Source organism: Castor canadensis, chromosome 8 (genome assembly GCF_047511655.1).
Source record: "Castor canadensis chromosome 8, mCasCan1.hap1v2, whole genome shotgun sequence".
NCBI lineage: Eukaryota > Metazoa > Chordata > Mammalia > Rodentia > Castoridae > Castor > Castor canadensis.
In genome coordinates this window covers 115705026-115728012 of record NC_133393.1, presented here as the reverse complement: position 1 = coordinate 115728012, position 22987 = coordinate 115705026, and the positions used below count along the sequence as shown (strand labels likewise).

At 33.8% G+C, this 22987-nt stretch overlaps 1 protein-coding gene across 4 annotated transcripts in view; it reads left to right on the top strand.

Moving 5' to 3' along the window:
* Positions 1 to 19694, top strand: part of Nap1l1 (nucleosome assembly protein 1 like 1) — a 33971-nt gene extending 14277 nt beyond the window's left edge. The window contains exons 3-15 of one of the 4 annotated variants that reach the window (XM_020170954.2): positions 1586 to 1671; positions 2997 to 3099; positions 8812 to 9034; positions 10392 to 10520; positions 11389 to 11460; positions 12226 to 12365; positions 12762 to 12907; positions 12997 to 13016; positions 14826 to 14948; positions 15607 to 15636; positions 16137 to 16187; positions 17414 to 17483; positions 18151 to 19694. In XM_020170954.2, the coding sequence (XP_020026543.2) occupies positions 1586 to 1671; positions 2997 to 3099; positions 8812 to 9034; positions 10392 to 10520; positions 11389 to 11460; positions 12226 to 12365; positions 12762 to 12907; positions 12997 to 13016; positions 14826 to 14948; positions 15607 to 15636; positions 16137 to 16187; positions 17414 to 17449 (1159 nt within the window). In that variant the 3' untranslated portion in view covers positions 17450 to 17483; positions 18151 to 19694. Of the gene's footprint in view, positions 1 to 1585; positions 1672 to 2996; positions 3100 to 8811; positions 9035 to 10391; positions 10521 to 11388; positions 11461 to 12225; positions 12366 to 12761; positions 12908 to 12996; positions 13017 to 14825; positions 14949 to 15606; positions 15637 to 15860; positions 15957 to 16136; positions 16188 to 17413 lie in introns of those variants that run through there. The other 3 variants (XM_074083957.1, XM_074083958.1, XM_074083959.1) reach the window with 3 other exon arrangements.
* The last annotated feature ends 3293 nt before the right edge of the window (positions 19695 to 22987 follow it).

The following is a 22987-nucleotide window of genomic DNA, read 5'->3' as shown; positions in this document are numbered from 1 at the left end:
GTTGTTTAAAGCAGGAGTCAGTAAACTTTCTGTAAAAAAAAATGCCCTGAGAATAAGTATTTCAGCTATTTTAAGCCATATGGTTTCTTATAACTACTCAGCTGTGCTGGTGTAGTATGAAAGCAACCATAGATAGATAATAAATGCACAAACCAGTTAGTATGCTTGTTCCAGTAAGAATTTTAATTTATAAAAATAGAGGTAAGCTGAATTTGACAGTGTGACATAGCTGTGGACACCTGTTTTTAAAGCCTTTAGATATAGTTGTTAAGTAAGTGATTAGAGATATTAGGGGAAGGGCTGCTCCATGTTACCTTTAACTCTTAATTGTAAGTGGCCCTTAACTCTTAATTATGCATCACTTAAATTTACATTGAATCAAAGCTACTCCAGAAATAATCTACATCATTTCTGAAGGCTGACTTTCTTAGCTGACGAGCCTAATAGCTTCCTGTACTTGTCCTTATATGTGAAAGTTAGTATTTGCTCCTGTATGAAAAGTACCTTTTTCAAATGCTGTTTAGATATGAAAGCAACTAAATCTCATCCAAATGCTATGTAAATTCATAAGAAGTTATATGGTGAAGCCAGGTGTAGTAGTGCATGACTGTAATCCCAGCACTGGAGGTGCAGAGGCAGGAGGATAGTGAGTTTGATGCCAGTCTGGACTATGTGGTAAGATCCTATTAAAAAAAAAAAAAAAGGTTATATGATGACTCGTATTACAATACTACATGTTAACCTCATATTCAAAAATTTTTTTGGTGATTTCTTCAAGACAAAGTAAGAAGGATTGCTGTCTTTTTACCACCTCTTAATGGTAGCATCCTCCTGGCTTTGCTTCAAGCAAGAAGGAGGCTCAAATGTCTTAGTATTTGTTCTCCATCATTACTGTAAAGTAAATAAAAAAGAGGAAAGTCCAAAGATAGTGAATACAGGCTGGTATAGATGCTGCATAGCCATCAAGGATCCAGGATCCTTCTGTTTTTCATAAGTTTTTCAGCCTTAGCTTGGATACTTCATTTATCTCCCATGATCCAGCCATCACTCCATATTCTTAGGTGGAAGAGAAGGAGGGAGGGAACAATATTAAAAAGGCTTCTTGGCTATGTACCATTTATAAGGATGTTCCTCAAATTTTTACACTACAAATCTTTTGGTGTTTTTTTTTTTTTTTTTAATTTCATTGTCAAAACATAGTCATATACTCACATTGAGTTACAAAGTGGGCTAGGAAATGGAGACTTTTTACCTTAGTGTTGTGGTGTCTCATAAAATGAGGGTGCTGAGAAGCAAGAATGGAATCCAGGTGTATTAGGTGGAAAGCATTCTTGAGGTCCTATTTCCCCAAAATCTACCAAACCACATTTTGAAAGCTTGAACTACAAACTTTATATTTGGCTAAATGCTTTTAAATCAAAGTATTAAGTACTCCAGACATGCAGTTAGAAAAGTGAGTTACTTTTTGGTTTTCCTATCATTGGAAAAAAGCATATTGATGTGGAAAATGAATTTAAGTTTTTTCTGTAATTTTTTTTTTTGTAATGATACATTTGAACCATGGTGTGATACTATGATATTGTAGCAAAGAACAGTCTGAACTTGATCAAGATTTGGATGATGTTGAAGAAGTAGAAGAAGAAGAAACTGGTGAAGAAACAAAAATCAAAGGTATTATTTTTAAATTACTTCAGGAGCCAGTAGTTGCTGGCATATGTCTTGTAGAGGAGAGTAATAAGTACCATTCCCTCTTTTGGGCTCATGGCTTTTATCCATTGGTCCACATCTTGAGTTCAGTAACTGTGTTTATGAGAAGGTAGTAAGGAAGGAAGGTATGGATATAATGACTCATCAGAAGTCACTATTTTTACCCTCCACTGTTGGAGTGACATGGTATAGCTATGTCAAACAGGTGTCTGAGTTTTATCTGAATTTAGATACTCTGGGGTATGGGGATTATTTTCAGTAAGGCTTACTATATTGAAAGCATAATAATGTGTGTCTTTTTAAAAATCCACACTTCCAAACAACAAAAAAGGCATTTATTAAATGTAGACAAAACATTCAAATTTTACTTAAGCAAAAAAGTTTAAAAGGAGTGGTAGTGATGGAGCATTGTACTGCTTTTAAGTTTTACCTTGTAGATCCGGGCCAAGAATATTTAGGCACCAGATGGTTTAACTTTTTATTTTTAAGCCAGATGAAAGTTAATTGTGAACAGACTGCACTTGTAGCTTTCATTGTTCAACATTTTCTTCAGAGACATGATATGAAACTATGTCCCCAATGGCCATTATTGTTCCTAAATGCCTATTATTGCAGTCATATATCTAGTCATTGAATTATTAATCAGAAATAAACTGATCATCTAGAACATAATTGGGAAAATTAATAATTTTGTATAATAGCTATTCATAAAGAAGAGAGCATAGGTAGCATATTTTTGCATAAATCCAGCTTATGTTTGAATTCAGTATAATTTTTAAAAGTTACTAGTCAGATTTTGGCATTATGTACAATCTTTGCTTGTCTCAACTATTAATTTTATTTGTATATATTCTTCACTAAGCATCAAACACAAACATCTAGATCACTTGTTCCTCCATCTTTCTTACAAGCCTAAAACTGTCATTATACGCACAGTTTTCCAATGTGTTGTCTGCTTTAAAATGACTTGTCACAAGTCTTACCTAGGCATCTGGATGAAGCTTTGAGCTTCTCAAAGTGCAAGGTGGGTGAAACACAAGATACAAAGGATTAGAAGGCTGTTGTTAATAGTAGTTGTGACAGTGGCCTTGAGAAGTGAGAAATGCTGTGCATTAGGAGTCCTTAGGAATCTGAACTTGCCTGAACATTGGGTTCTCCTAGAATGTACTTTCTTTAGCTTACTTTATCCATTTCTACTCATTTTACAGTTAGAAAAAACTTCATGATTGGATTGTCTTATGAAAACAACACAGTTTCATAAAATCCTTTCGATGCCCTTTTTTTTTAAGCGCGTCAGCTGACTGTTCAGATGATGCAAAATCCTCAGATTCTTGCAGCCCTTCAAGAAAGACTTGATGGTCTGGTAGAAACACCAACAGGATACATTGAAAGGTACAAGTTCTCTTTTCCATCCTCCTTGTTTTATCTTTCTGTAATCAACATTTCAGGTGTATCTGTTTTTTAAACCATCTAAGATTTATGTATGTTATAGTGGAAACCTAATGTCTATTAGTATATAGTATAGAATTATTGGGAGTTTGTTTAGTAGTACCTATTTAGAGTTAGGCTTCTAAAGTTTATTTTGGTTCAGGTTCATAGGAAGTTTACTGATCTTAATCATTTCTGAGATTTGTTTAGAAGTTTGTGAGAAATACACAGAATTAGGGGCAATTAGCAAGTTTCTTACTTCATTTGTGATGTAAATCATTAATAATATCCCAGGTATCTCATTCAACTTAGAATTCAGCTTTCAAGATCCATTCAGGTTGGTATAGCTCTATATACGTCTCAACTTATTAGCTTCTAAATGTTTCCTGGTTCTCTGGTATGTGTACTGTATTTGATTATCTGCTTTTCCTTCAATGGATTCCTATCTCCATCAACACAGATTCTATTGTGATTGACATCTTAAGAAACAGTTAAGAATTTCTTTAGATGTGTTCTTTGTAGTGGGATTGCTAGTAATGTAGGGTATGCAAACTTTAAAGTACTTGCAGCGTGATTTCCTGCTGCCTGAAGGTTGCTTTATCTTCATGTCTCTGCCAGTAATTGGTATCATCCAGCATTCTAGGATTTTTGTTGTTATTGTTGTTTTTCTTTTGGTTTTATTTTTAAATCAATCTAAGATGTATGGGTTCATTTCGCTTTATTTGTATTTTCTGATTTCTAATGGATTTTGAGCTGCTTTTCATAAAGTTAGCATACCTTTTGGGCTGCCCATTTGCACCTTTTGTCCCTTTTCCTCTTTCATGTTTTGCAGAATTCCTTATGTAGTCTATATTATTATCAACTTCTAGACTTTGGTTCATTTCTACTAATTTTATCCATGGACTCCTCCATCAAACAAATCTTTAATTTTATGTTAGTACAGGTTTTTTTGTTTCTTTTTTCTTTAAATCAATGGCTTGTTTTTTTAAATTGTTTGGGAAGGTTCCTTCTACATTTCCTATTCACTGGTTGAGAAGTTTTACCTTTCAAATTTAAGTCTTTGATTTCTTTAACATCCACCTTTGTATTTGGTATTAGTATGTACCCTGTTTCTTTTTATCACTTCTCATTTTTAGTGAGCTAGGTTTTATTAAAAGTATATTAACTATAAGACTTTCCATTTATTTGTGCAGCCTCTTTATTGCATATCATCTTCTTGTAAACACTTGCATTTGTTTTTGAGCAGCACTCATCATATTCTTTTATCATTGTTATGCTTAGTTACTATCACTTCATAGTATGTCTTAATATCTAACAAGGCAAATTCCTTCCTTATATACTCCCCTACCTCCAAATACAACTCTTGTTTCATTGGTCTTTTCCATATTCTTGTATTTATCCATACTATATTCTGTGTCTTTTATATAGTTTAACAGGTTTTTCTTTTTTCATGATAAAGATTACATTCATTTCTATATATGTTGTTTTGCTGTTGTAGATAGTACTATATTAAATCATTAAAGGTAATATTTCATTGTCTCCCCTTCCCCACACACACAACACAAAAAGATACCTGGCAGTTTTAGCTCTATAATCTTCTATGATACATATCACAACACATTTTTTTATATAACATTGGCCAATACTGTGTTAAACATTAACATTAAAGACAAGCATCCTTGTCTTGTTTCCAGGCATATTAAGAGTCAAATATAAAATCTCCCTATTAAATTCAGTGGTGTGTGTGTGAGAGAGAGAGAGGTGGGAGGTGAAGGACTAGGACTCAAACCCAGGGCCTTGTGCATGCTAGGCAAGCATTCTACCCCTGATATACATCCATGGCAGTGCCTATTTTTCCTTCCACCTTTTTCTGTATTGACTCACATACTCTTTTGAACTTTTTCCTTAAGTCTGTAAAGTAGATATTTAGAGTCCTTCAATTCATTAGTGAAATAAGCTTGTGTGTTCAAGTGTGTGTATATATGTATGTGCAGAAACTTTCAGGGGGTAGTAATTGTGGTAATCCTTAACTAGTTTAAAAATGAAGATTTCAACTACCTAATAGAATGAGCAGAGCTGGTTTTACTTTTCTGCAACACCTTGTGTAAGATAGGAATTTGTAAGTGCTCTCCAAACGTTGGGTATAAAGATATGCTAATTAATAGCCCAAGCTTAATTGTATTACACAGGTTCTCTTATTTCTGCTTATTGTCTGCTGTCCTAACAGTTTCTGGGATGGTGATATTAAGAATCTCTAATTTGTTTCTCCCTGTGATTCTTTCATTGTGAGTTGATTACATTTTGAAGCTATATCATTATGTTTGTATGTGGAATGTGTGTACATTCTTTTGTTAAACTAGTGTTCTCCTTTGTATTTCATAGGTTTCTTTTTTTTTTTTTGCCATAAATTCAGTTTTCCTAATATGAAGATACCTTCTTCAGCTTTCTTTTCTTTTTTAAAATCTGATTATCTTTTTCCATCCTGTGTCTTTAATGTTTGCGACTTTATTAAGTTAAGCTTTTTTGCTTTTCAAATTAGCATATTAACAGTTCAAGGGGGATTTTATTTCATTGACAATTCAAATATGCACACAGTTCACTCTTCTATTCCTTAATCCCTTCCTCCCCTCCTTCAACAGTGTTTAGTTCTATTATTTTATCCTCATGGTATGTGTTTGTGTAAATACTTTGATCCTCTTCACGCTTAGTACTTTTTCCCTTCAGTTCCAACTTAGAGAGAGAGAGAGAGAGAGTGTGTGTGTGTGTGTGTGTGTGTGTTTTGCTGGAGATTGAATCCAGAGCCTTGCATGCAAACACTTTGTCACTGAGCTATGTGCCCAGCCCAACTTCTTTACATTTCTTGCAAGTTAAATTCTTTTGAGACTAACATTTTTTATTTTTTAATTTATTGAACTTCTTTTTTTCCTTCTATACTTTCTATTGGATAGTTTGTCTTCTGCTGGTTTCAAAGTTAATAATTCTGTGTTTAGTTGTTAGAGTGGATCATAATCTAAGTTTATATACCCTATTGATTTATTATTCTTACCAGTATCTATAGTGTTTGTAAATTTATTGTCTTGTGCTCTATTCCTTCAAGGCAATAATGAAATTTATTAGCCTATTTGACTACTCATACCTTATATTTTTGCATAATCTCCTAGGGTTTTTATTTCCTCAAAAATTGCTTTTAGCCAGGTGCTGGTTGCTCACGCCCGTCATCCTAGCTACTCTGGATCTGGAGATCAGGAGGATCGGAGTATCGCAGTTCAAAGCTAGCCCAGGCAAATAGTTCAAGAGACCCTATCTAGACAAAACACATCACAAAAGTGAAGGCTCTAAGTTCAGACCCCCACTGCCACACAAAAAAAATTGCTTTTAATGAGTATTTATGTCATAATTCTTAAAACCTAATATGCCTATCCAAAATTTTTATCTTTTCTATCTGAATAATTAGCTATAAAGTTATAAATTTAAAATATTTACAATTACAGTTCCTTTTTTCTTGCATAGTGTTTCTTTTGAAGCTTGGTATTAGTTTGATTTCTTTTCCTTTATTGATTATTTGATTTTTTTTTTCCCACTGAACATCTTAGAATTTTCTTTCTTCTTTGATAGTAGTAATTTTTTTTTTTTTTTTTTGGTGGAATTGGGATTTGGACTCCAGGCTTCACACTTGCAAAGCAGGTGCTCTGTGGCTTGGGCCATAACTCCAGTCCATTTTGGACTGGTTATTTTGGAAGTGGAGTCTCTCAAACTATTTGCTTGGGCTGTCCTCAAACCTTGATCCTCCCGATCTCAGCCTCTGAGAAAAGAGAAATCAATTATTCTCATTTCACACAATATTTACTCTTTTTATTTTCTATTTGGCTACTGTGACTATTTCCCCCCCACCCTCACAGGACGGGGGTTTGAGTTTAGGCCTTGCTCTTGTTAGGCAAATGCTTTATCACTTGACCTTTCAGCTCTGCTGTTGCTCCTTTTGTCAGCCCTAGAAAGCTTTTCCTTCTGGAAGACCTTTTCAACATCATGTATTTTTCCTTCGGTTGAATCTGTTTCGTTTTATCATGTTCGTTGGCTAGTTTAGTTACTGTATTTTCATACTTGATATTTCCATGTTGTTTTAGAAATTTTTTTTGGTGGTACTGGGCTTGAACTCAGAGCCTTAGGCAGGTGCTCTATCATTTGAGCCACTCTGCCAGCCCTTTTTGTATTGTTTTAATTTTGTTGCGGCACTGGGATTTCCTGTTGGGTATTTTCAAGATAAGAACTAGTTGCCCAGGACTAGCTTCGAACCTCAATCCACCGGATCTCTGCCTCCTGAGTAGCTAGGATTACTGGTCTGAGCTTCCAGCAACCAGCATAGATTTCTTTTATTTCATGCTTTTAATATCTTTACTCATCTCTAAGTATATTTACATTCTTGTTTAAGTTCTTCACCTGTCCAGTAATTCTCCTGTAGATGATTACTCTGTATTGTTCAAGTGTGTGCGTGTGTGCGCACGAGCATGCATGCCGTTACCTAGTTGCCCAGGGGATAGGAGGCGCCAAAAGAGAGCACCAGTCACCTAAGGCTCAAAGTTGGCTGGCAACTCTGGTTTCCTTTAGGAGAGGTAGTCTCCCTTTGTCTAATCCAGTACACCTAGACTAGCTGAGTGACCCTATCCTTCTTTGATCAGTTGTTCATGTTAGCCTAGGAGCCCTGCAGTTGAGCTCCTGTGAAGGGTGAGGGGGACAGGCAATGATTTTTTTTTTTTCCCACGCCAGATGAAGATCTTAAAAGGCTGTCTTCGTTGTTAACCTACTTTAGCCATACCCTCCCCAGGTTGCAGCCCACCATATACCAGTTGAAGACAAGCTACAATCTCATAATTTGCTTATGGGGTGTGTGTACATGTATGTGCATATCGCTGAAATAGAGAAGTTCACTGTGATAGAATGTTTTTCCTTCATTTTTTTAAAAAAAATTTATTTGTGCTTCAAAACGTAAACTCATGACACTGACTTCTCACAATCCAAAGAGAAATGGTTTTCTAAGCTATGCACATTTCCCCTTTGTCTCCCCAAACAGATTATATACATGTTAGTTACTTAACTTCAATTTACATTCACTGCAGTCCCACCTACATGTGAAATTAACCCAGACCACCTAAACTGGAGTTTTGAATGTTCTAAGTTATCTAAATTTCACTGTCAACGGTTTTCTGAAATGATCTCAGTCATTTGAATTTCTTAGCTGCTTTTGAAAATGAAACCCAAAGAACCCTTAAATGGTTCTCTTTGTGGAGATTTTTTATTTTAATGAACACGAATAAGGGTAAATTCAAACAAAATTGAATTAAGTCCTATACCAAGTTCTCTTTTCGGGCTCCTCTAATCTTTAGTTCCCTTCTACAGAGGAAATCATCATGGGCAGTTTCAGGGGCTTGCTTTCTGGAGATGTCATCTATAGAAAGCAGATAGGGTTACGGAATACATGTGATACAGACATACGATACCAAACTCCAAAGATTAGGGAGATTATTTCATAGGCATTAGCAACAGAAGCAATCAGTTACTTAAGTACACCTTTTGTTCAAATAGGACACTTACTCATTCACACTCATGCTTCGGTTTCAATATTATGAGAGTGACTTGTGTTTTCCTACGATGCTATGTAACTGGTTTTTAACCTTTCAGCTTGCCTCGGGTAGTTAAGAGACGAGTGAATGCTCTCAAAAACCTTCAAGTTAAATGTGCACAGATAGAAGCCAAATTCTATGAGGAAGTTCATGATCTTGAAAGGAAGTACGCTGTTCTCTACCAGCCTCTGTTTGATAAGCGATTTGAGATCATTAATGCAATTTATGAACCTACGGAAGAAGAATGTGAGTGGAAGCCAGATGATGAAGATGAAGTTTCGGTTAGTACCAACTTTTTTTTAGTGTATTTTTAGATGACTAAAAAGTTTATGAATTCTCACAAGTAGTAGTTATTAGTTGTCAGTGGGGTATCAGTGTTACATGGTCAGTTGATTTTTTTTTTTTCTCTCTCTCTTAAGTGCCGGAGACCAACAGTGGTGCTTTTATACCTAGACAATGTACTTTTTAAAAAATGGATAGTGTGGATGAGTTACTGTTCAATCTAGTACCATCTGTACCCAAAGTAATTTTTCCTTATATTTTTGAAGTATTTTAACCTTATAGCTTCATATAGACTTTTCTTTTGAACTTAACAGTGACAGGCAAAGGACTTGCCTACAATGATGATGACAGCTGTGGCAGGCATCCAGTGCTATGTTATGTGACCCTTCTTCTCTAGCATTACCATTTTAATGTTGGTAATATTGTTTGATAAAGAGCAACACAGGGAGGTGGGTGCTGCTGTTCACACCTGTATTCCCAGGTACTGAGGAGGCCGAGATCTGGAGGACATCCCACCCCCAACCAATAGATGGGTATAGTGGCATGTACCAGTCACCTCTTGTTGAAGGACAGAGGTTGTGAAGCTTGTTGTTCCAGGACAGCTGGGGCAGAAAAGTCTGTGAGAACCCATTGCAGGAGCTGGATGTGGTGGCATGCTTCCGTCATTCCAGCTATGGCAGAGGCTTAAAATAGGATTACAGTCCAGGCAAAAAGCAAGTGTCTCCAAGATAATCAGAACAAGAAGAGCTGAAGGTGTGGCTTAACCAGCATGAAGCCCTGAGTTCAATCCTGAGTAATATCCTGTTCCCCACCAAAACAAAAGATTACCACATGGTGATTGGACAAGGTAGTATTTTGCTTTTCCTGTCAACAATGCTTAAAAGTCTATTGTTCATGAAGTTCTCTTTTTTCTTTTTTTCCTAAAATGATTTTTCCTATAGCTTTTTGTCTAGTGATTCTTTTTGGAGAGGTATATAGCAATAATTTAAAATTTGGAATACACAAACTAAAATTTGTTTAGTCAAAAATTATAATTGGTGATTGTAAATTTGATGGGTTTTTATTGTTGCTGTACTGGGAATTGAACTCTTGGCCTTGCGCTTGCTAGGTAAGTACTGTATCGCTTGAGCCATGCTCCAGTTCTTTTTGCTTTTAGTTTTACAGAGAGGGTCTAGAGTTTTTGTCCTCCTACCTCCACCTCCTGAGTAGCTGGGATTACAAGTGTATACCACTATACCCATCTGGAATTGTTGTTTTTCTGTGCTTAGGCCACTACCTATAATTTAAGGAGATGTACATGACTTTTTCAAGACACCTAATTATGGTATTCAATAATACGTGCTTTCTCGTACTAAGGAGGAGCTGAAAGAAAAGGCCAAGATTGAAGATGAGAAAAAGGATGAAGAAAAAGAAGACCCTAAAGGAATTCCCGAATTTTGGTTGACTGTTTTTAAGAATGTTGACTTGCTCAGTGACATGGTTCAGGTAATTTTATTCATAAAAACACCAGTTTACCTGAAAGGGTAAAGCCTTTGAAATTTAGAGATGATTGGTTTCTTTTTTTTTTTTTTTTTTTTTTTGTTAATACAGTATCTGCTTTCTATAGAAGAAAAACTACAGCGCTGATTACTATAAACAAAAGTTCAGCAAAAAATTAGATTTACAAAACAGTGTCATCCATGATTGATCATTATTGACTGGTGCTTTCTCATAACCCTGTGCCATCTTGTCATTACATACTTAGTACTGAGATAGGATGAGGAAGACAATCTTAAAAGTTTTCATTTGTGTTGCCTCTAAATATCTGTTCAGTCTGAAAATAAAGGTAATCCCAGGAATGTTTGCATTTTAAAAGAATGCTACAAAGATGTTTACTCATTCACAATTGTCTTGTTCTCTGGGGTGGCAGCAAAGCACCTTCTTTGGGAAACTTTGCCTCTCAAGCATTTCTTGAGCCTCTACTGTGTATATGGTAGTACTTTTTCCCTGTTTTGTGTTTGTTGGAATTTACTTGGAAAAAAATTATCTCAAACATAAATGAGTGCTTATTGCATTTCTACTTCAGCAAAGTAAAAAACGAACAAGCAATTACAAAAGGCAACAGTTATAATCAAGAAACATTTTTAAAGTGAACATTTTTTTGAGACTTGGTTTTTTATTTTTCAGACTATTTGACTGTATAATGATCTCTTCACTATCTTTTCTCTACCCAAACTTAGCTTCATTGTAAGCCATAATCTTGACAGAGTCTTAGGTTCAAGAAGTCTCAGTCATCTAGTATTTATGTAATAATAGAACATTGACTCTAAAATGGCATGTTAGAGATAATCATTTTTATTCTTTTCATTTGAAGGAACATGATGAACCTATTTTGAAGCACTTGAAAGATATTAAAGTAAAGTTCTCAGATGCTGGCCAGCCTATGGTAAAAAGAATTATGAAATATTTGTAACTAACAGAATGCATGCTTTTATAAATAGAAATGAAAGTTTTTAAAAATACATGTCATTCAAGACTTGGGGATGGAAGGAAGAAGGAATTAAAAATACTTAATTGTAGGAAATAAATATTTGAATGTTACTAATTGTGATGCTGTATTTCTTTTCTTTGTTAGCTTAAGCTGTTTTAAAAATAGAGATGATTGTTTATCTTGTATTAAAGTGGATAAAAAAATAATGGCAAGAAAACATGAATACGTAAATACTTAATTAAATAGTCATGAACTTGGAAATGATGTTAGACACCCCTCCCCCCAACTAATCCATGAGGAGAGATCAACTAACAACCTCTCTTTAAAACCACCAGAATTGTGTCAACTGTGGGCAAAGCTACTATAAATAGAAGCTTTATCTTTTTTAGGTTGAGCTTTTTCTGTGTCGAGCTCAGGTTCTAGTCAGATTTAAAAGTTGCCTTCCTAGGGGAGGTGGGGAAGAAAGGGGATCTGGACAGTTTATTTAGGTGTACCTAGCTTAAATGGTAGTTGTAAACTCAAATTACATTGTTTAATTTATGCCTTGTTTGGCTTTTAACATAATTTGGGATTTTCCTTATATTTCCGTTCTTAAATTATATTCCAGAGTAAAGAGAACATTTAATTTTTATTTGCTTATAGAAATCACATATTAAGCTATTTAACAATGCATTAAAATTCAGGATGTAAGAATTTAACTTACGCTGTTTTTTTTTAAAGAGTTTTATCCTAGAATTTCACTTTGAACCCAATGAATATTTCACAAATGAAGTGTTGACAAAGACATATAGGATGAGGTCAGAACCAGACGATTCTGATCCCTTTTCTTTTGATGGACCAGAAATTATGGGCTGTACAGGGTGAGTAAGTTGTACTACTTTAATGATGTTACGTCTCTTCTTGTTGTAACTTACCAAATACTTGATATTTCCATTGTGTGTGCTTGATAAATGCATATGTACATAGTTCATTGCCATACACCTCAGTAAAAGTTTTCTGGCGTTTTCCTAAAATTGGCTTTAGGCCTGTGACTACCACACATTCATTTCTCCAAAGGTACGAACTGTGTGTTATTTGCTGATTGTAAATATTTTTATCTTAAATTCTTTTGTTAGAAACAAAAATCTAAGATTTTCTTTATAGAAAAAAATCTTGACACATTGTCTAAAATTTGAAACTGAGATGTAGCACTCCCAAAAAATTTAGCAATTGAAGCACGCTAAATTAAATTATTTTTTCCCTCTTTGTTTTGCAAGGTGCCAAATCGATTGGAAAAAGGGAAAAAATGTCACTTTGAAAACCATTAAGAAGAAGCAGAAACACAAGGGACGTGGAACAGTTCGTACTGTGACTAAAACGGTTTCCAATGACTCTTTCTTTAATTTTTTTGCCCCTCCTGAAGGTAAGCATTGTTTTACTTTGGTTATTGATAGTTGTTTTGTTGTTTGCTTTAATTCTTTATTCATTTGAATTTCTTTTCTCATTTTGCAGTTCCTGAGAGTGGAGATCTGGTAAGTTCTTCAAAAGTGTTGTATGGGATAGTTGAGCTGCTAGCATTCTCTAAACAGTTTTTTGTTTTTGTTTTTCTGTGTTGCTGGGAATTGAACTCAAGGCCTTCTGAGTGCTAGGCAAGTACTTCACTGAGCTACAATCTCTGGCCAGTTGCCAGTATTGTGTTCTGAGGCCTGTAATGCCTAGGAGTAGACATTTATGAATCCGAAAAATTTGTCCATTGAAAAATGATGTTTCTTCACTAAGAAACACTGAAATGATAAGCTGAACACTTTTTTCTAGGCTTAGATGTTTTTGCCATGAATTTAATTTTTTTCCAAATTATTGTTCTCTTTCTTAATGAACAGAGAATATATTAAGTCACATACCATCTTAAACTCTAGCTACATTATGGCTAGGATATATTTGTTATTCCCATGGAAATAAGGTTTCATATTGGTCTTATACATAATGGGATATGTGGCATGTGGTCAAGGACTGTGGAATGTTCCTGCCATATAGCCTGAACCGAGGGGAATAAACTCAAAAGAGTCCATACAGACAGAGTATGCCCGGTATGTTTTGAATTTGCTTTTATGTTGGCCATATATTTGAATTTAAAGTAACTGAGATATTTTAAATTGTTTTTTGAAAACATGTGAAATTTTAAATTAGTTAATTTGAATACTTTTGAATTAGAAAAATCTTGGCTGAGGCTTAGACCAGATTTACAAAAGGCAAGTACATCAGTCTGAAAAGAGTATTAATTGCTGGCTTGGCTCAAAATGTCTTTTGTAGCACAGACTATGGTATTTGAATTTTTAGGTAAGAACAACAACTTACAAGCATTAGAACAGGATTCATACCATTTTTACGTCATTGGAGTTGAAGTTTGTGTTGACGTGCTTTTTTTTTTTGGTTTATTACTAAGCCAAAAAACAATCTTTATAGTTATGTATAGAAACAATCTTTATAGTTATGTATAGAAAACCTCTACTTGTGATTAGGATTCCTTCTTTCATAGTCCTCACACAGCCCTCCTTTTAATACTTTTTGTTTGTTAGGGTGAATTATGTTGATGACTCATTAAGCATTTCATGGGAATTCACAGACTCTCTACTCATTTTATTATCAAAACTTAAGTGGAATTTAAAAGAACAAATTTGAAAATAACCATTTCTTTGTACTTTGCCATTAAGAAGAGTCCTGGGTTGACTTTTTGGTTTATCAGTTGGGACTCTACCTTCTCATTTGGTACAAAGTAGACAGCTGCTTGGGTACTGTCTTTTAGGAAATGTGAAGTAATCATCGGTGGTCTCTTAATGCCACATACTTACTGTTACTATTTGTGAAAGCCCAAGATTATTTTTCTTTCATCTTCCAACGTACTCAGTGTTATTTCAAGACAAAAATTGTCATAATACAATCAACTTGTTTTTACATTTTACTGTTTGAATCAAAAAAAAAAACACACACACTAAGCAATTGCTATTTCTAATTAGTTTTTTTGTTGTTTTTGGTTTTTTGGCAGTACTGAGGTTTGAACTGAGGGCCTTATGCTTTCTAGATGGGTGCTTTACTACTTCAGCCACTTCTGCTCTCTAGTTCTAATTGTTACTTATATTTCCTATTATGTGCACGGGTCTGCTGATTCTATTTTTATTAAACACCTGTAAACTTAGCACATGTAGATGTCTCCTTTACCTACGTGCATAGAGAAAGTAAAGTTGAAGGTGTCTTCATGGTTTGAATGCGTGAATTTTATATATGCCAAAGTAAATAATGGAGTTCCAATTTAGTGCTTTTATTTTCCTAAAAAAAAAAAATAGGATGATGATTCCGAAGCTATCCTTGCTGCAGACTTTGAAATTGGTCACTTTTTGCGTGAGCGTATAATCCCAAGATCAGTGTTATACTTTACTGGAGAAGCTATTGAAGATGATGATGATGATGTGAGTAAATTCAAGTCCTGTAATGAAATAATCATAGCGTATGATATTCAAAATTAGTAGAAAGTTAGATTTAATTTTTTTAAAGTGAGACAGTCAATAGTTAAAAATAAGGCTAGTAACTGATAATCCTGGAGATAGATTTTTCTGAGTTTCAAGTAGGTCTCCTTAAGATCTTTGGATTTATTTATCTTAGCTTTTATTTTTCTACTAATATGAAGATTATTCTGAATTAGTTATGTTCTTGCCTTTGACCACACAAAACATAACAAACCTTTTTTTAGCATTTAAGATAACATTCAGGCAGCATAGAATTTTTTTTTAAGGCTGTGTTATAATGGTCATTATTAGACTGCCCTTCAATATTTTGAACACCTTTATTATTAATAAGTGTTAGGTCTTGTGTAATGTGTTCACACATAAGTACAGGCAAGTAATATTTACAGTACTCACCTGGTTGCAACTTATCTGCATAATTAGAATATGTTCTTTAATTTTACAAGTCGTCAGGTTATAGATAATGGCACTAAGCTAATGTTTTCCTCATTTTAGAGAAAAGACTTTTTTTCCCACTTCTTAGATTTTAGTGTTTAAAATAATAGATGTTATTAATGCTGTTCTCAATTGTGTTTTATATTTCTGTTACATTTTCTCTTTTCAGTATGATGAAGAAGGTGAAGAAGCAGATGAGGTAATGTTTACCAAATGAGCAAATAATTCTCTGTATTACACATTGAGAAACAAACTGAGTGACTTATGTATTCCTTTACTATAATCATTCTGTGATTTGGGATAAATTTTGGAAAATGATTTTAGAATTCTACAGCCAAACAATGTATGTATAAGGTTTCAATAAATAACTTGCAAAACTCAGCAAATTTTTTTTTTATTTCAAATAATTTTGTTCTGCTGCAGGGTTATCAGCTCTTTGAAGAAGTCAAAAGCTGCAGTAAACTTTTTCAACGTTGGCTGCAGTAAAACTTTTCAATAAAAGCTGTCTGGATGTCTCGAGTTGTGTTGGGAAATTTTTCATATTAGAAGCTTTCAAATTAAATTGTATTGTCACCAGACTCTGTAATCATGAAAATCTATTGACCCATAGAGTAACTTGTATTGAAATTTCCCTACATTATTAGCCAATTTTTCCTACTCTGTACTTTCTTCATGGCTGCATTTTGAACTTTAATATAGGAAGGGGAAGAAGAAGGAGATGAGGAAAATGATCCAGACTATGACCCGAAGGTGAGCAAACCTAGTGCTGTTTTCTATAAATATAAGATAGGCTAAAGTATTTTTCACAGTTTAGACCAGACAAACCCAAACATTTTATTAATGGCACCTTTTGAACATTGCAGGGTTTTTCTGTTTTGTTTGGTTGATGGGACTGGGGTTTGAATTCAAAGCTTCACTCTTGAAAAGCAGCTGCAATACCATATAAGCTACACCTCCAGTTCTGTACTTTGCAGTGTTTAAGCATTAAAAACTCATGGGTTCTTAGATTGTTTTCGCTCCAAAGGAAAGCTATTTAAAAGGGGGGGGGGTCAATTATTAAGAGATCTGAATGCAATAGTGCTTGGAAACTCTGGGAGCCATATTGTTGATTAGATTCTCCTAAACACCACTTTAGTCCCTTAGTGTTCTAGTCTGTAATTCCTGGAAATTTAGTTTGTTGTGTCAGGGTTAGAAAAGGCTTTTATCTCCCACAAAATATGTAGTAAATTAAGTTATCAGGATTCATTTGAAACTTAGGATTTGTCTTTTAGTAAGTTCATTTTGCTAAGTGCTAAAAAAATATCCAGAAGGTATGTGGACCTACGTGAACAAGTAAAAGGATAATTTAAAATTGAATTAAATATTCTGATAGTCTGTAAATAGAATTAATCTTTGAATATAAAAAGGCAAAAATAACTGATAATATGACTAATACCCAAATTGGTTACTTTATTTTTAAGATTATAGGTTCCCCCCGCCCATGCATACCCATATTCTTTCTTTTTCATTTTATATTTGGGGTGTGTATATGTGTGTGTGTGTGTGTGTGTGTTTGTCTGTGTGGTGGTACTGACGTTTGAAGTCAGGGCTTTTCACAAGCTCACTAGGCAAGTGCTCTTCCACTTGAGCCACACCTCCAGCACAAGTTTATATTTTTGTTAGTGCATATTAGTTGTACAAAAGTATTTCATTGTGGCATTTTATACATGCATATAATGTGTTTTGATTATTCACCCCATCTATTAAAATTATAGTTTATTGTGTCTCATTTTATGATGTTATTTCTGCAGTGTGAAATGTGATAGCATTTCAATGACTTGATAATATTTGAATAATTTGCCACCATCCTGTACTGTTTCTTTAATTGTCAAAAATGTGATAAGTGAAATACAGTAATAATTAAGGTAGTTAATTACTGTTGATAAATACATTGAAGCAGGTAGAAGATAGATTGACTTGTTGTTTTCCTTTAACAGAAGGATCAAAACCCAGCAGAGTGCAAGCAGCAGTGAAGCAGGATGTGTGGCCTTGAGGATAACCTGCACTGTAATAGCCTAAACACAACTATGATTTACTTACAGCCTTATGTTTTTGTATTTTCTTGGTAGACTCAGTAATTTTTTTTAAAGGAAAGGAATTGATATTTTAATGACCAATTTGTTCTAACGTAGCATTTTAACTATAGCTTTTCTGTCACATCTGTTGAATGCAAATTCTCTCATGCATGTTCATTTATTGCTGCAGTTTGGTTCTTTTGGAATATTTTCATCATGTAGCTATTTGAATACAACTATGAAAATTAACAACTGTTGAACATGTTTTTTTGTTTGGTTATTTTTTTTCCTAAAGAACCAAAGTAGTTTTCACCTGGCTAGTAGGATGGGTTTAAGTCCACTTGCATTAGTTTTGCTTTTCATTATGTTGTTACAGAAATGCAGTGACTTAATACTAAGACGTCATTTAAAGGAGAGAGAGAAAAAAAAACAAAACTGTTGAGAATTTCCAGTAAGACTGAACCCAATAACTGTTAGATAATTAATGGATTTTTGTATTTTAGCTGGTACAGTTGATTATAAAGAAGTCTTAACTCATGGTTATTGGTTACCACAGGAAGCTGAATAAAACCTAGACTCTTCAGAAGTTAATCTAATAGTATTAATAGTATACTTTTAAATTTAACCTCCATTAACTAAGCATTTTTTCTTTGTGGTAGGGTCTACCTTCTGCTTTCCTGGAAAGGATGAAATTGCATCATTTGATGAGCCTATTTCAAGTTTTTTGTTGTTTGTTTGCTTTTTTTTTTTTTGCAGCTTAAAATAAAAATGTCATACATAATTTTAGTTCTCACAGGATAATGTCTTAATTTTGTACTAATTCAGGTTAGGAGCAGAGGCATAACTCTAAGTAAGGATATGCCTAGTTTACCATATTATTAAAAGGGTGCCAACTTTGAAAGAGGTTTTTTTGGAACCGATAATAAGAAAGTGCTAAGAAAAGAAAGTAGACAAACTCTTAAATGTTGTGGTTGGGTTTTTATAAAAAATTAAATTTTATTTACTTTGGGTTAGAAGTAAACAGAAAGCCCTTAGCCTCTGATTTGTTGTAATTCTTATTGCTTAAGTATGAGTATATCATTTACCCATGCTTCTGTTTACTTTGTATTAAGATGGGTAGTACTGTTCACTTAACTACCTCACAGATATGTTAAGGCGTATTAAGTTGAATCTTATGAACTGTTTCTCAGTCTCATTAAAAGCTCAAAAATTTGGGCCTCTCTTTACCACCAGTGTGATATTTAGCATTTTATTCATGCCAGGCTTTGATAATTAAACTGGAAAATGAAGTTTAAACACCTGTTCTGGATCAGACCAGACAAAACTTTTTAGATCTTTGTGTGGCTTCTGTTTTAGTGAAAGTGGGTGGGATGGAGAATGAACTATGTCAAAAGGTCCAGGGTTGGTTTTTTGTCGTCCCCCCCCCCCCAGATATTTTAGATGACTATATTATAGTAAATATTATAGGGATCATGGGATTAAAGTGGTAATAAGGCCATGGGGAGGATGCCATTAAGTTTGAGACTTGTAGAGCCACATTTAAAATACCTCAGGCTAATTACTGTTAATTTTGGGGGGTAAACTTTTTTGGACAGGGTAGACTTATTGGATTGTAATTAGAGGGTCTGGAGTTCCTGCTGTTAATAAAATTACATTGAATTCATTTTTAGAAGTGATGAGTTTTGTTTTTGAAAATTTTAGTATTAAGGTCTTAGAATGTGAATATGTTATTTGTGTAGAACTATCTATACCTCTTCCTCAGATTTTTAACTTAACTACTGGAAATCCTTAACCAATTATAATACGTTTTTTTCTTTGTTTTCAAAATGATTTGGTTGCTTTTATTCAACGTTCTGTGCTGATATTTTTTGTAACCATAGTTCATCTAAATACAGCTTTTTTCTGAACTTTTAGTAGTCTAAAGATAGAATCCCATTTTTAGTGAACTTACAGAAGTAGCAAAATCATTATTTTTCATTCCTTTAGGAAATAGGTATTGCCAAAGTGAAGAGATAGATCATACTTCATCTTGTTATATAATGGGGATGTGGTTTGCAGAGAAATTGTTTCCTTTATAAAATTGGAGTTTCAAGGAATGTCAGCGTTCACTTATGCCATTTCTTCAGTTCCAAAACGGTTCTATTCCATTCTAGAAATATGTAATTTGAAAACCTTAATAAAATTTGGATCTAATTTTATAAAATATACTGTGATATTTGAATTTTTTACAAAATATGAATATACTTTTTTGAAGATTGGAGAACAGATATCTAGTTATTCTGTATTTAGACCACTACAACTTGTAAATCTGTATAATTTAAAGAGCAACCTTCCTGATAAATGGAGTTTGTTAGAGACCAGAAAGTAATTCCATAGTTTGTGACTTATGGAAGTTTTATTCTTACTTATCTACGAACATTTTTGAGATACTTCAATTTGTCTTTGCAGTCTCAAATTTTAGTTTTCATTAATCCATTCTCTATCAAGAAGTTTTCTTTTTTCTTTTTTTTAAATGGTACAATCCCATACAGTCATCTATAAAGAAAAACTTTGAAAAGACTAGTTTTGAGAGTATCATTTTATGGTCATTCGGGTATTGTAAGTGAGCAGAGATCAACAGTTCCATACAGAACCTGGGTGCCTGAAAGTTTCATCTATAATTTCTTTGAATGCTTTCATCTAGTTCATTGAAGCAGTACTAATACTGTATTCATGAAAATATCTTAATTGTTTGTAATTGGCAAGTTGGTACTTTAAAAAAAAGGGGATTCTACCTCTTTCTTTTGGGCTTGTTTAGCAACAAATAACCGTGAAAATGAGATACTCGCTTTGATGAAAATATTTTCACTATTCTGTGGCTAGATTAATGATAGTGATTATCTGATACGGCCTAGGACATAACTGAATTTATATTACTCCTGCTTGAATTTGTGGGTGTATCTGAGTTGTAGGCTGTTGCCATTAAAAATGATAAATTTGAGTTATTGTTTGTGAAAACCTTTCCATGCCATGCAAAAATATTAAGCTGTGATTTCAGGACATGATTTAAGATTTGAGTGCAATTTTTATGAGTTAGTCTTAATAAAAATTTTAGCCTTTATATTTTCCACTATTTAAATCATGCTAAATATTATTACATGTACAGAACAGATAGTTTAGAAAAAGCATGACTTTTTTTGGGTAGGAATTTTAGAGAAGAAATATATATGTACTAATTTGTTCTTTTAAAAATCTGCACTGTATATATACCTTACTTGAGGTCTGTTTTGTTTTGAAAAATAAGTGTTCATAATTTAGGTAATTTGTCACATAAAGCACTAAGTATCTGAAAAGTAAATGTACATGACAATGGTGAAATAATACTGAAACTTCATAGATGTATACTGATTATTTTATATACTGGTTTTGAAATCCAGACATTAAAATACAACCTGGATTAAGAAGCCAAGTTCTTGGACTGATTAAGGTTCACTCACCACTTACGACTTCAAAGAAATGAAAACATCCTTGGTAGTGTACAGAATTATTTTAAGGATAAGTATTTATCTTTAAGAAGTCTTAGGTGTATGTATTGTGTTGATTTATTTTCAAAATGGCAATACTGCGTATCTTGTATTTCTTCCATGTGACATCCTACTGTGCTTTCAGGTTTTTAAATTTTCAGTTAATGACTAAAATTCTTAAGTACAGAGGAGAAATAATGACTTACTGACAGGAAATTGACCATTTGTAGCTTTTGTGGATCTCTTGTTTTGAAACTCAGGGTAACCTGTTGTTTAAAATGAAAGCAGGGCTTTTTAATTTCTCACGTTTTTAAATTAGAACTGAAAAGGAGGAAAATGGTAATAAAAAATGGAAGTGTCAGAAGTCAGATTTATGGTTTTCATAAGATCAGGCAGTTGTGGCTCTGATGGACTTTACAGGGTATAAAATAGTTTCTGCTAAAATACTTAAAACTTGATTGAGAGCTTTTAGTTGGGATTTTGAGGATGGGAAGGAATTTGCAAAGTGCAGTTCAGCTGAAGGAACCAAACTAAGACATGATTGATACACTCATCCACTGGAAGGTAAGAGACATTTGAAGCAGGCCCCAGGGTTGGTTAAAGGCTGTGAGGGTCCCAGGGTCTTATATAAGAAATGGAAAAGTAAAGTAACAAGAGTATGGTACAGCAGGTATGAACAAAATGGGATTAGAGAGCTGCTAAAATAAATTCCTTTTACTTAGCCAAGAATAATAAACAGGGTTTTTTGTTTTTTCTTTAAAACACGGATTTGGGTATATCTAGTTAATCCCCTTAGTCAAGCTACAGATTGCATTTCTTCCTCTTACTCTGAAAGTATAAATTATAGTTGAGAGAATTCATGTATATTCTTTACTCAGCTCACCATTTGACATTTTACTAACATTCATTATTCTCATGTGCGTAAATAGATATACATTATTTTTTCTGAATATTTGATGCAAAATTGTAGACATGATGTTTGTTTACCTTAGTTTGAAGACATTCTTTTAATCACAGTTTATCAAAAGCAGGAAGTTTTAAAGTATAATTGTAGTTCATTTCATTGCTTATATCATCAAAGCCAGATTTGGCCAGTGGTATCCTGTGCACATTATTTGAGTGCTTACATATTTTATGGCTCAGAGATTTTCTAGGCTCATCATAGTCTTTTTATTTTTCCTATCCCAGAATTTGGAAGAAGCCATCTCTTCATGGATCTCTTGTTTATAGTTGGAAATATTACTTAAAAACTAAGTCCAGGTACCGGGTATGTTTTGTTCCTAGGTTGTCCCTAGACCCTTTCGGGTGAAAGATTTATACAGTAACATACATACTAAAAATGAATGACATAGTGAATGCTTTGAAGTTCAGTCCTACTCAATAGGATTTTAATAGTCATAAGTCCATGCCTGTAATGATCTTGAAATAAACAATTCACTGATTCAACAAGGAATTTCAGGTTAAATTCCTCTAGAGATATACACCATGAATAAAAATGATAAAGGTGTAATTTTTAACCAAAGCTTGCAGTCGCTACCCTAAATAGGTGTCTTCCTTCTTTTTTCTTTTGCAGTACCTGAGTTTGAACTCAGGGCCTTGTGCTTACTAGGCAGGCAACTCTTAGCACTTGAGCCATTCCTCCACCCCAATTACTTTAAAGCTTTAATGGATATGTATAAGAAGTATGCAGTTGTGTATTATGGTTGAACTTAGGCTTTGTGGTCCATCTGCCATTTTAGCATTTAAAAAAAAAACCTTAGAATTCTAGAACCTGATGTATCCATGAAAATTACGTCCTTAGCATTAAAAAAAAAAAACTTAGAATTCCATTGGAATCACTTTGGTAAGTTAATCTAGGAACTATTGAGGGGTTTCTTTAATTGACTTAAAGGCCAAAGTCTTCCCTAGGTCAAATGCTTTAATATCCATAAGAATTCTGAGACTAAAACTGAACAATGCATCTAAAGTTAGTGTCCCTTTTTTGAAGAAGATA